Consider the following 14,542-nt stretch of genomic DNA (forward strand, 5'->3'; position numbering starts at 1 on the left):
AAAAGTTGAAAATGGCGGGGATATTGAACAAAAACAATTGCTACAAAATCAATCAGGTCTTACGCTCGCACCTTTACCACATACGTACTACCTTAAATATTGATTTTATCAAAAAAATTAACGGCATCAAGATTGTACAAAATTTAATTCTCTTCATTTTTGTATAAGTAAATATTTGTTGTAAAACTAATAATAAACGAGATAATTCAATAATTCAATAATTATTCTACAACTGTCACTATTTTCCCCTGATAACTCGGAAAATATCGACCGCACGAAAAAAATTATAATAAATTAAATTAAAGAAAATTGCATTTTCAATAATTTCAGTTTATACACTTTTTGTCAAAAAATTGAAAATGGCGGAGATATTGAGCAAAAACGATTCTCGTTTAAAATCAAGATGGCGGCTAACGCAACGGTGGAATTCAGTCGAGATTTTAAATTTATACTACTATTGACCCTCCCTAAAGATTAGAAAAATAACATTTGGGGCAGCTCCTAATGCAAGGTCAAATGCTATCCCGACTGGGCTAAAACGGGCATATTCATTTCGGAGAAATGTGTGGAGCAAAGAATATGGCTTATTGTTTAATGATCCGTTGATAATTCAATATCTGTTGACCCTTAAATAAAAATAAAGATAAATAAAAATAGTATATATAAAAATAAATTAATAATACTGGCGTTATATTATATCAAACGTCATCATGAAGTGCATAATTGTTGCTGTTGTTTTGTGCGTCTTAGCTGCCGTAAGTAGGTTTTATTAAAATTTTTGTATGCGTACTTATATTATATAAATTTAATTAGCCATAAAGAAGAGTAAATAGTATTACTAAGGTTCTTGGAAATGATTCATTTATGGATATTAAAATGTGTCTTATTATTACTATTTGGCAAGAGTTCGTTTTCTTCTTATTAATAATTGATGAATTGGACAGTTACTTGATGGAAGTTCATTTTTTATAACAATAAAACACTAAAAATGTTTGTTTTCTATACTTCCACAATATTTATTACAACTACGTGACTACAGCTGTTTCGGCAGAGTGCCTTTCTCAAGTGATTTAGATTACTATGGGTTTGCCTTTTTAAAGTCTTTAACTGAAGAGGTTGAGGAGTGGGTAGCTGTTTGTCTCGAGTTGGTGATTCAGAATTATATCTGTATTTTTCAATTTATTAATTTCCATAGATTCCAATAAAGATAGCTTAAGGCCTTTATTTTGAATATGCAGAATTTGAAACTGTTCATTAAAGAATGATTATGATCTAGAAGGTGAAGTGCGTATGTAGAAGTGTCTGTTTTTCTATTGTTGAAACCCCGTTTGTGTTCTGCTATCCATTTGTCAAAGGTTCTGCCAGTTTGACCGATGTAAGTTTTCGGACAGTCACCACAAGTTAGTTTGTAAACACCACTCTGTATATGTTTTCTCTTTCGGTTCTTATTGTTCTTAATATATTTGCTTAAGTTGTTGTTAGTTCTGAAAGCTGGTGTTATTCCTTTCTTTTTATGAATTTGGCTATTGTTGTTGTTATCTTGCCAGTATATGTGAGAGAGCAGAAGGTACTGGGTTCTTTCTGTGGTGGTGGATAGACTAATTTCAGGGCTTTCTTATGGAGTTTTTGGTTTAAAGTTTTGTTAATTGTTTGTTCGTTATAGCCATTGTTTACTGCTATTTGTTTAATGATGTCCAATTCTATCTCGAAGTTATTTTTTGACAAGGGAATTTCTGTCAATCTATGTATCATGCTATGGTAGGCTGCTAATTTGTGTTGTGTAGGATGGGATGATGAATTTTTTATAGTTGAGTCAGTATGGGTAGGTTTATGATAGATCGAGAACTCATGTTTGTTGTGTAGTCTGGTAATTGTTACGTCTAGAAAGTTTATGGACTTATTCTGGTTCTGTTTCTATTGTAAACTCAATATTACTATGAATTTTTATGAACTAACAGGCAACTTGACTAATTTCTATCATACAATAATTCACTTCATAGTGATATTGAGTTTACAATAGAAACAGAACTAAGTCCATAAACTATAAGATTCATAAACTATAACATTCCTAGGAGTAAGTCCATAAACTTTCTAGACGTAACAATTACCAGACTACACACCAAACATGAGTTCTCCGTCTATCATAAACCTACCCATACTGACACAACTATACACAATTCATCATCTCATCCTACACAACACAAATTAGCAGCCTATCATAGCATGATACATAGACTGACAGAAATTCCCATGTCAAAAATAACTTCGAGATAAAATTGAACATCAATAAACAAATAGCAGTAAACAATGGCTATAACGAACAAACAATTAACCAAATTTTAAACCAAAAACTCCATAAGAAAGCCTTGAAGTTAGTCTATCCACCACCATAGAAAGAACCCAGTACATTCTGCTCTATGACATGAGAAATCATTTGAGAATGGCACTCTGCCGAAACAGCTGTAGTCACATTCTTATTAATAGTTCAGGCGAAACCCGTTAATTTCTGTCACTTGGTGACAAGACGTTTGGACCATACCTCGCTATTTCCGTTAAACTCTAATAAGTCCTGTCGTCTTAACGAATGGCAGTAGTTACCTTATTGTTAGCTTTAGGAACTCTTCTGGTTCAATTCTCAGTTTACCAGTCCATACCTGCCTCATATCTACTTGCAGATTGCAATCGCATATGATGTGTATGGCAGTCTCTTCTTTAATTTCGAATTTTCAGCACCATGGTTCATTCACCTTACCTAGTTTGTATAGGTGTTTTCGTAGACACCAATGGCAAGTTTACTTACCGTTTTTAGTGACCGTTTAAATCTCTCATTTGTTTGCGTGCATCAAAAATTATATATCACAGAGTTTTTTATCAATATTTTTTATTATTTTCTCAGTCTGGATTATTTGCTCTTGAGTCACTCCATATTTCTTTTGATGATTCTTTATAAGCTAATTCTAAACTTCATTTAATGAAGCATCTTTAGTGATGGCACAAAATGGATATGGGCCTACAAAGGTTTCCTCCAGCCTTGTTCTACCAAGAAATTTGCCGGTACATTTTCATGTACCCATTCACGAGACTGTACCCATATTAAAAACACTTTATTACATTTTGAGATCTTTGCAGTTCCTCCCCTACTATGATTTGGAAAATAGATTGTTTACTGCAGGAATAGCCACCTAGGTGTCTTATCAATGTTGATTCTTTGCTTTGGGTGTCCGTCCAGGATTTCACCAACGCAGCCACCAAAGCAAAAACTTTGGCCTGAAACACATTTTGTCTCTTTACCTACGCTGTCAGATTTATAACAATTACATGTCTGCTCAAATACTCCTGATTCAGTTCTAAGAACAGTTTTCGAACCATCAGTGAACCGTATTAAATATTAAATCCCCATAATTCTTGGTACTTTTTGTTCTCTAGATGCTACAATTGTGTTATTTTCTCAGTGACAATTAGTTCTGGTGTCATCATAAATATCATGTTCATTGTTCATCATAAAATTTTATTTTTCAAGTACAGTCCTAGTAGATTGAAATATTAATTATCTAGTAACATCGCAGTCTATCTTCTTGTAGATGGTCATTAAATATTTAATCTGATTTTTTTATTGTTGTCTCCTTATATTTCTTTTACCACTAATATTATACAGTTAGTAGGTTTTTTGTTTGATAGATGAATATGATCTTTACAACTTGATTCAAGTTTTATTGCTTGCTGATTACATTGGTGAAGCATTCTCGTTTTAGGATTTTCATGTTGAAACAACTGTAGTTTGCTTTAACAAAGAAAGCATACACCAATCTGCGATACTTCGTTTTATTTATATGGCTTGATTTTCCTATTAAGAAATAGGTAAGCTCTTTAAGATGTGACTAGAATTTCTTGTTGCATTTCTAACTTGTTTGTTTTTGTGTTGCATTATTTTGATCAGGGTGCCTTATCTACAAAATATATCACTGTACTTTTAATAAGATTTATCCGCTGACCTTTGTTTGCCATTTCTCAATTTTTTATCTGTTTTTTTATTAGCTTGTAAAATACATCGTCTATATATAGCGTAGATAAATTGGGCGTTGCCCTTTTTGATGAATATGTATTATCTCTCAATTTAAATTGACGTTATCCTAATTTAGAAAGTATTGTTTATAAATTCTTAAGTATGGCCTCCTATTCTCTAAAATCAAATATGAGTGAAATTTGGATTTAAATATATCAATGATTATTAATTAGAAATCAACGTTAATAATTTATATAGTTTATTATGAGAAAATAATAAAAAGCAAAACAACATTTTCTGTCATTTTTCTTAATCGTTAGGTACTGCTTACATTTTGCTGTCAATTTATGTGTACATCTCTTATATTCCTACTTTGATTTTAATCCACTAAATCCTTTGAAGCATTTTTTTCATATTATATATCCCTATTTTGTCTCGGTCTTGTTTTGAAATTATAGGTATACTAGATTTTTTTTAAATATGCCCTCTTTTTCAACTTTCATTGTATTTTTCATTATCAATGCACTGTGCAAGGATCCTGTCTAGCCAATCAAACCTAATCGGCATAATCCAAACACTGATCCCTTGGGATAAGCTAGATTCGAGTTATGTTAATTTCAATGGGTGTAATGAGCCAAATACCGTATTAAAGATCATCATAGATAATAAGTTATTCAATCTCACTCGCTTCAACACCAGCAATTTTTTGTCTTCTTTCCAGTTTCTATTATGATATTTATTATTTTGTATCTGTTATTTTCTGTAGTGCTGTTTTTTCTAATATTTTCAGTTCTCTAGACTTTTAATTTTTATTAATGTTTCTTTCTGTATTTCAATTATTTTTTCATGACTTTTTGCAGTTATCTCTAGAGATTACTTCTTTATATACCCAGTCTTGTGGTGCTAAACTACGTTAGTTGTTACTATTAGTGACGCTTCTTTTTTGAAAATGGGATATACATAATCCTTGCTTTGGCGAATACTTATTTCTTTTAGAGTTTATTTATTAGTTATTCTTAAGTTTACTTCAATTCTTATTTTTTTATGACCTTTTAAGGCCTCAACAAAGGCCAATAGTTTCCTTATTTGTAGTTAAGGTCTCCTCTGGTACAATTATTAATTGACCAATGAATTTCTGCCACATATCGCTTGCATATTGCAATGGTATAGAATATGTATGCCAATATCTTCCTTTATTTTACATTTTTTCCCATGGTTCATTCACATTTGCTAGTTTGTGTAGATGGTTTCTTAAACGACGCTTCTTGTAGAATTTTTATTGATGCAATAGAATGCTTCTGGGCCTACAAAGATTTCCATTCAGCCTTTTTTTACCAACAAATCTGCTCGTTTATTCCCATGCACACCTTCGTGACCTGGTATTCATATTAAACACATTTTATAGCTTTCCTAAGGATGCTTCGGTATTACGTGTTCTCTACTCTTCTTTATGGCTTGGAAGATTGAACACTTAAACAAGTCGATTTGAGTAAGTTGGCTATTTAGAGCGGCAGTCAACAGTGTCCACATTTCCATGATGGTTTCCAAACTTCAATAGAAGATGGAACTTAAAGAAGAAGAATAGCTTTCAAATGTAGTCGAATACTTGATCAAAAACATAAAATATAAACTGATTTATAGGCTTCTTTAATGTTTTTTTTTCTTCTTTGTGTGTATGTCGTTTGATATGTCTCTGTCTGTTTTTTAATGTTCCGCCGGTAAGTTGTCCTTCCATCGTTTACGTAGTCTTCTCAATGATCGTCTTCTTATTGGGAAACCCAGTCGTCGTCTTTACTACTCTATTTGGTGTTAGTCGGCTTCTTACAAAGTCCTTGATGTTCAATACTTCATCTCTGCCACGCATCTGTGTTTTCAGCTCTGTCCCATAGTGTTTTACCATCGATTTGTCTCATAGTTTTTATAAATGCTGTTTGTAGCATGCTTTTTTTTTCTGTTTCGGTTGTATTTCTGCCGCCTGTGCCAGTAATTGTGTTTTTCCTTTATTTTTCGATATGTTTATTTCTTCATTTTATTTAATTTAAACCTTCACCTTAGGTATGCGAAAAACCTACCAGTTATAACCTAAAACCAGTTTTTTTACTTCGCAATAAGCTGTTTTGCCGGTTGTTTTTTTTTGTCAGGGTTATAACCAGTTTTTTCTTTTTAATGGAATTACCGGTGACCTAATAGTTACCGGATAATAAAAAAAATAATGAATTCCGAAAAAAAAATACTGTTTGTTTAAATTCATCTTTAATTCTTGATTTGTTTGTTTATATTCGTTAATGACTCTCACGTCACTGAAATATGTTAAAGAAATGTGATAAGCTGAACTAGCTATTTTAATGAACTTGAGAATAAGCACGTCATGTTTGCTGAATTGGAGATTCTATTAAAAACAGGTATTAAAATCAATATCAATCAGCTGTGTGCTCTGCAGATTGTGAAGTCATAGTTGTATTATTTATAATAAATGCTATACCTACACAAACGACCCTATGGAATCGCTTAAAAAAAAATGAAAAAATAAAATAGTTTTTTGTACCTTTTGTTTATCTAAATGTGATTTTTTTTTCGGAAATACAACAAATTTGCAAAAACATTTAGGACAATAATAATACAGGTACATTTAGTTTAGAATTTTAACAATGATTCATTATTTGTTTTTACTAGTTTTACTGTTTTTGATGTTACATTTTTTTTATAATTCATATTATACATGTATGCACGTTATAGTCTTATTTACTTCATATTTATTATGTTTATAGTCTTATAAATAAGTACCTAATTTCATTACTTTTGTATTTTTCAATTATTTGGTATTATTTGGACCCGAAACTTTCATTGGGTTAGTTAATTATTATAAAGGGTGTAACAAAAAGGTAGGTATAATATCAATCACATATTCTGGGACCAAAATAGATCAATTTAACCTAATTTATCTTAGTACAAATGTGCACTTAAAAAAGTTACAGCTCTTTGAAGTTATCAAATGAAAATTGACTTTTTCCAGTATATCGAAAACTGTGAGATTTTATATTGAAATATACATATGGAGTATCACAAACTAAAGTACAATATAAATGTGACGTTGTAACTTATTGGGTATTGAATATTGATTCAAAAAACCTAAAACCGGTTTTTGGAATAACCGGTTTTTTGACCGGTTATAACCCCCAGGTTAAACTGTAAGTTTAAAAAACCGGTTTAACCGAAAACCGGTGTTTTGTCAACAACCGCCATCCCTATTTCAGCTCCAATTTTCATCTACTAGTTTTGCTGTTATTACCATGCATTTTGTCTTTTTCGAAAAAATTTTGGAGAATTGTTAATTTTCCTGGCAGTTATATTAAATTGGTCAGCTTACTCTTCATAAACTTACCAAACTTATGTATACCTACGAAGCAATATTCTATTAAATCAGAATGTTGTGTTAATAGTCCATTAAGATGTTACATTTTTTAAGCCATACCTTGCATTTGTTAGAGGAGTTAATTTTATTTCTTTAATGTGTAGGGGTCGTGAGTAGAAGCTTAATTTCAAATTTTTGGGGTCGCCACCCTTGTCCCCCGGCCGCCATCTTGGAAATGGTGTGCAAAGGGGTTTCGCTCTATATCTCGTAAACTACCAACCCTACGGAAAATCTATTTATTTTATTGTCAAATGACCAACAAAAAGATATAAACAAAAATATGTAAAAAAATTTTAACAATTTTCTTTTGGAGGTTATAACTTTTTTCAGTTCATTTTAAAATAAAATAAGATTTTAGCAATTTTGTAGAGGGTTTTTCAGCGAACAATTTCCACTATAAAGTTGTTTAATTCTATTTATTTATATAGGTGTTACAGCGCTCCAAACTTGACCAGATTCTCGGATGCTCATAGGGATATAATAAAAACAAAAGTTAGGCTTATTTTTCTGTCTATATATATTTTTTATTTATACAATTTATTATGATTTTAACATTCCGATGTTAATATTAATCTGTTTTTTACCTTTCTCCCCACTATAAAACTTATAACCCTAAGCATAATAATATAGAAAAGGCCAAGAAATTGTTTGAGGACAAATTCGCCGGTTCAGAATTCAGAAGAAGAATTACTTAACTGCAAATTGCAAAATTTTTAAGAAGAGCAAGAAAACGATTTTTGATATCAAAATCATAAAGTATTATCAAAATTAACCATTTACCACACCGTTGTCAGGATCTCGAGATAATAGCAATTTTTGGGGTGTGCCGCTTGTCTATGAAGTAACATAACTTTTTCCTATTGTATATTTTGACTTAAAATTTTCCAAAAAACTTCTTCATGCATTATGTTTAATTGTTGTGTTGGTTACAATAACTATAAACTAAAAAGTTTGTCACTCAACTTTTTTAAGTAAAAATGAAACTAACGAAATATGATGACAAAATGTTTAAAAATTAACAACTCATTTTTTAATGTGTTTAAACATTTTGGACAAATTTCATTGTTATTTACATACTTCAAAGATGACAGAGTACAATTTTCAAAAGAAATATTTACAGCTACCAAAGATACAGCGAGGTAAATTTGAAAAATCATCAAAATTGATTTTTGTCATTTTTGTATAAAATTTGATTTCTAAACATGTTTCACCAACTCTAGATAAAAATAAACTTCATATTCGGATTCAGCGACCCCGAAAACCTAAAAATAGACCAAAATTGGTCATTCACCTTAAATTTGTTTTTGGTGGTCGGCATAACGGTTGATGCCGCTCGCCTTAATAATATAGATAGAAAAGTATTGTTTTTATTGTATTCCTATGAGAATTCGAGAATCTGGTCAAGTTTGGAGCGCTGTAAAACCTAGATAATAAATAAAATTAAACAACTTTAGAGTGAAAATTGTTGATTGAAAAATCCTCTACAAAATCGCTATGACGTTATTTTATTGTGAAATGAACGGAAAAAAGTTATAATCTCCAAAAGGAAACTTCTTACAAAATTGTCTCTTATTTTTGTTAAAAACTTTTTTGTTGGTCACTTGACGATCAAAAGTAATAAATATAAAATTGTAGAAAATTTAATTTTCCACATTTTATGTGTAATTAAATTTTCTGTAAGATTGCTAGTGAAGGAGATACAGCGCGAAAGTCTTTTGCACCCCTTTTTTCAATATGGCGGCCAGAGGACAAGGGTGGCGACCCCAAAAACTTGAACTTAAGCTTCTACTGAACCCCCCTACAAACTTAAAAAATAAAATTGACTCCTCTAAGAAATGCAACCCTAAATGTAACATGTCAATGGACTATACGCAGTTAGATCTATAGTAGCATTCTCACAAGAGTAAGACTTAAAATAATTACATTTTTATATATACCATATTTTTATGCTTAAATTCAATATTTTTTTTTATTTCGTAGGCCTACGGAGCTCCTACTAAAGAGCAAATAGAAGCTATCAAAAAAGCTCATGAACATTGTCAAAGCCAAGAAGCAACTAGAATTGACGACGAAGTATGGGAAAAACTTAAACATGGCGAAAAAGCAGAAAACACAAAACTGCCAAAACATACCCTATGTATGAACGTACAAACTGGACTTCAAAAGGAGAATGGCGATATAAACGTGGATAAACTTAGAAAAGCTGTAGAAGAAGCTTCTAGTGACCAAAACGTTATAAACGAAATCGTAGAACAATGTGGTACAAAAAAAGGCGACAATGCTGAAGAAGCTGCTCTTAATCTTTTCAAATGCCTTAATTCCCATGGTCATGGACACCATGGACATGAACATGGACATCATTGAAGATTAACTATACATAAATAAAGAAAGGGGGTGAATATGTTTATTTGTTTTTTTTTCTCTTACATTGTATTCCTTCGCTTATTTTATAATACATAAATTATATTATATTTGGTGTGTTCACCAAAGACACACGTGACAAAAGAACTCATTCAATGTTACATTCAACTATATTGTTACAATGAAAAACAGTTTATTTTAGCGATATCTCTCATCATTATTCTCTTTGCCTTATCCCTATGCGGGTCGGCTTTCCTAATTGCATTTCTCCACACAATTCTCTCCTGGGTCATATCAATATTAATCCCCTTTACCAACATGTCCTGCCTAATCGTCTCCCCCCACGTCTTCTTTGGTCTACCTCTCCTATTCCTTCCAGGAATCTGCACTTCAGCTACTTTTCATATTGGATGATTAACGTCTCGACGTTGAACATGACCAAACCATCTCAACCTATGCTCTCTCATTTTGGCATCAATTCGTGCCACACCTAGACTTCCCCTAATATACTCATTTTTTAATTTTATCCTTTCTTGTCACTTCACTCATCCATCTAAGCATTCTCTACTCCGCCACATGCATTCGTTGTTCCTCTTTCTTTTTCACTGCCAACATTCAGTTCCGTACATCATAGCCGGTCTTATGGCTGTTTTATAGAATTTTCCTTTCAGCTTCATTGTAACTTTTCTGTCACACAACACACCACTCGCTTCCTTCCACTTTATCCATCCATCCCTAATTCTACTGCATGCATCTCCATCTATTTCTCCATTACTCTGTAATAACGATCCCAGGTACTTAAAACTATTGCTTTTTACAATCAGTTCACCATCCAAAGATACCATTTTATTTCTAGTAACTCCATCTTTAAATGAACATTCCAAATACTCTGTCTTTGTCCTACTAAGTTTTAAACCTTTTTCCTCCAGAGCTCGTGTCCACTCTTCCAGTTTTTGTTCTAAGTCTCTTTCACTATTTCCTACTAACACGATATCATCATCATACATTAAGCACCATGGAAGGTTACCTTGTAGTTTCGCTGCTGTCTGGTCCAAAACTAATTAGAATAAATACGGACTAAGCACCGAGCCTTGGTGCAATCCTACTTTCACATGAAATTTATCAGTCTCTCCCACACCTGTCCTAACACTAGTAGTTACTTCCTCATACATATCCCTCACAATCTTTACATATGCATCAGGGACTCCTTTCTTATTGAGTGCCCACCACAGAATCTCTCAAGGAACTCTATCATATGCTTTCTCAAGATCAATGAATACCATATTAGCGTTTGTTTATTTACTCCTGTATTTTTCCATCAACTACCTTATAATGAAAATTGCGTCTGTTTTTGATCTGCCCTGCATAAAACCAAATTGATTCTCGGATATGTCGGTCTCTTCACGTATCCGTCTATCAATTACTCTCTCCTATATTTTCATGGTGTGGCTAAGCAGTTTTATAGCTCTGTAGTTTGTACACTGCTGTATATCTCCCTTGTTTTTGTAGACAGGTACTAGTATACTGCTTCTCCATTCGTCTGGCATTTGTCCAACTTCCATTAAATTCTATTAAATATTCCTATTGAATATTCTATTAAATAAACCTGCTAGCCACCTTGTTCCTGTCTCTCCCAATGCTTTCCATACTTCCCCAGGAATATCATCTGGTCCTACCGCTTTTCCTTTCTTTATTTGTTGAAGCGCTTGAGCCACTTCCTCGTTTTTTATTTTGGTGACCACTTTGGTATTTAGCGATATCTCTACAATATTATAAAACTATCTTATGCATTATTAGATAATTAGGTAATTTTCCACTTTTTTTAAACCAAAATTCATTTGAGTTCACTTCACTTTATTATTCACATTCAATTTAACTTTCTAAATTTTTAAAAAATCATTTTCTGTTTTTCTTCGTAATTACTTATCCTAATCAAAGAAATACTGTTCCAAAATTTAATTAAGGAAATCGAAATAGAAACGAATTTGTCTACAACACGGTGCGCTACGCCTTACCTGTGCATCTGCAACTCGAATGTAGCTTTTTTAAAACATAACGGGAACACGTGTTTTATATTATTGAAATTTATCGAAAATTGTTTTGAAAATCGGAAAAAAATTCTGGATATGGTGGTCATTTAAAAGGCAGTAGAAGTATTTAATTTGGAAAATTGCTCCAAAAACAAATGTATGATATAGTCTCCTGGATAGCCTGTGTCTTTAGTGTGGGACCTAAAATCAATTACAGGTTATTCTGGACAATCAGGGCACCAAATATGCACCAGATACGGCTGATAAAGGAAAAAAATGACCATTTTATTCGATAAACGCATTTTTCTTGAAATCACATTTTTCAAAACTGGGCGACGTTTTTCTCAATATCTGCTGCACCAATCTTATTAGTCCAAATTTTTCTGAACACTTTAAATACACTGCTAAATCAACCTTTAAAAAGTAAAAAACACCCTACCATTTTAGTGTAGGGGTAAATTCACCCCAAAAGAAGGCATTATTTTGAACTTTTTATAAAATCGCGTATAAAATCCATGGTGAATTAAATATTAGCCAGGGATGAAATCAGGCCTATTTTCACCATTTACTACTAACAAACTAAGTTTTCGTGAATAGCCTCATTTTGACGAGACGCCCAACTTTTTACCTTACAACAATTTCCGTATGTGGTAGATAACAAAAATAGCAGGGATAGTCCAGTCGGGTTAGGCGAATAACAGGCCTAACGTTGCATGCCGAGCGGCCCCAAATTTTATTTTTTAATATAAGCGAGGGTCAATAGTAGTGTAAATTTAAAATCTCGACTGAATTTCGCCGTTGTGTCAGCCGTCATTTTGATTTTAAACACGAACCGTTTTTGCTTAATATCTCCGCCATTTTCAACGTCTCGGCAAAAAGTATAAGAACTAAAATTGTTGAAAATATAATTTTCTATAAGTTTTTTCATTACAATTTTTTTCGTGTGGTCGATATTTTCAGAGTTATGATTATCTGAACGGAGTTCAGAGTTATTTTCCCCCATAACCCTGAAAATATCGACCGCATTTGACAACGTTATCACGAAAGTCATTTTTTTACATATCCTACTGTTGCTCTGAGCCGACGATATGTCTGAAGCAGATAAGCTGTTTTGTGTATAAGTCATCTTTGATTTCGACTATCTTGTTTTTATGTGTGTCACAGTTTATATATTTGTTTTTTATTGATTGTACTTTTAACATATTTGTACTTATGTTTTTGAGACTTGAAAATTGTCATCTTTCATTCTTTTTTCAGTTTTAAATTGTTTATAACTCGAAAACGATCAACTTAAGAAAAACATTACACCAGACCTTTTTTGTTTAGAATTATCCAAAAAATCTGAAATACTATCTGCTCATAACTCTGAAAATATGGACCGCACGAAAAAAATTGTAAAAAAGAAATTATCATCATCATCATCATCATCATCATGGTGCTACAGCCCTTAGAGGGCCTCGACCTTCTCAAGCGTTCTACGCCATTCTGTCCTGTCCCTTGCCTGCGCTTTCCAGTTGCCGACTCCGATCTTCTCGGCATCTTGTGTTACCCCGTCCATCCACCTGAACTTTGGTCTACCCCGTCTTCTCATTCCCACGGGTTGAGCTGTTAGAATCCTTTTTATCATGTTCGATTCAGGGGCTCGGGCTACATGTCCTGCCCACTGCAGGCGATTTCGCTTAATTATAGTGATAATATCTTTTCCACCAAACGTTTGCTTGTAGATATTCTGCAGTTCAAAATTATATCTACGCCTCCATATTCCGTTCTCACAAACCGCTCCGAATATCTTGCGTAGTACCTTTCTTTCAAAAATTGATAGAGCGGATTCATCTGTTTTAGTTAGCGTCCATGCCTCTGAACCATATGTGAGAGCGGGGACTACCAATGTTCTATACAGCCTTATACGAGTTTTTTGAGACAGACGTTTGTTAGATAAGTACTTTGATAGACCATGATAACACCTGTTTGCAATTATTATTCGCCTTTTTATTTCCTCAGAAATGTCATTATTGGGGTTAACCGATGTCCCTAGATATATGAACCCTTTGACCGCTTCGAAGTTTTGGTCATTGATGATTAGATCTGCATCAACATTTCCAGCTCTTGTGTTTGTGTTGGTCGCCATGAATTTTGTTTTATTTTGATTTATATGTAACCCCATTAGTTCTGCTGCTGCTACTAGATCGGTTAGGATTTCCGCAGTTATCGCCCTGGTTCTTGTTATAATGTCCACGTCATCTGCATATGCAAGAATTTGGACTGATCTATTAAATATTGTTCCTTTGCTATCTAAATTAGCGTGTCGTACAACTTTTTCTAAGGCTACATTAAAAAGCTGACACGCCAGCGCATCTCCCTGCCTTAACCCCTTATGTATTTCGAATGGGGTTGACGAGTCGTTTTGAATTCTTAGTGCTGATAGCATCTTCGCTATTGTCACTTTTATCATAGATATGAGTTTTTTTGGAATTCCCAACTCATTCATAGCATTGTAAAGACTTGGTCTTAAGACACTGTCATGCCGCCTTAAAATCGACAAAAATATGGTACATATCTATGTTGAACTCTTGCGCTTTTTCGAGGATCTGTCGTAGTGTAAAGATCTGGTTAATGGTTGAACGTCCGCGCCTGAATCCTGCCTGATATTCTCCTAGAAACGTTTCGGTATAGGGCTTCAATCTCTCGTGTAAAATGTTTGAAAATATCTTGTATGCTGTATTTAAGAGAGTTATT

The 14,542-nt window shown here is 33.0% G+C and overlaps 1 protein-coding gene across 1 annotated transcript; it reads left to right on the forward strand.

Moving 5' to 3' along the window:
* Positions 1 to 535: 535 nt before the first annotated feature.
* Positions 536 to 9,820, forward strand: LOC126878422 (uncharacterized). Its single transcript, XM_028278676.2, has 2 exons — positions 536 to 755; positions 9,396 to 9,820. Exons 1-2 carry the CDS (start codon positions 711 to 713, stop codon positions 9,777 to 9,779), a joined length of 429 nt encoding a protein of 142 aa, XP_028134477.2. The 5' UTR covers positions 536 to 710; the 3' UTR covers positions 9,780 to 9,820.
* The last annotated feature ends 4,722 nt before the right edge of the window (positions 9,821 to 14,542 follow it).

Source organism: Diabrotica virgifera, chromosome 2 (assembly GCF_917563875.1).
Source record: "Diabrotica virgifera virgifera chromosome 2, PGI_DIABVI_V3a".
Classification (NCBI taxonomy): Eukaryota; Metazoa; Arthropoda; class Insecta; order Coleoptera; family Chrysomelidae; genus Diabrotica; species Diabrotica virgifera.

What these genes read in the sequence shown, in the direction of transcription:
- LOC126878422 (XM_028278676.2), top strand. Translation starts at nt 711, where the DNA reads ATGAAGTGCATAATTGTTGCTGTTGTTTTGTGCGTCTTAGCTGCC. An exon ending in TTTTGTGCGTCTTAGCTGCC is followed by an intron (nt 756 to 9,395) that starts GTAAGTAGGTTT and finishes TTTATTTCGTAG; the next exon opens with GCCTACGGAGCTCCTACTAA.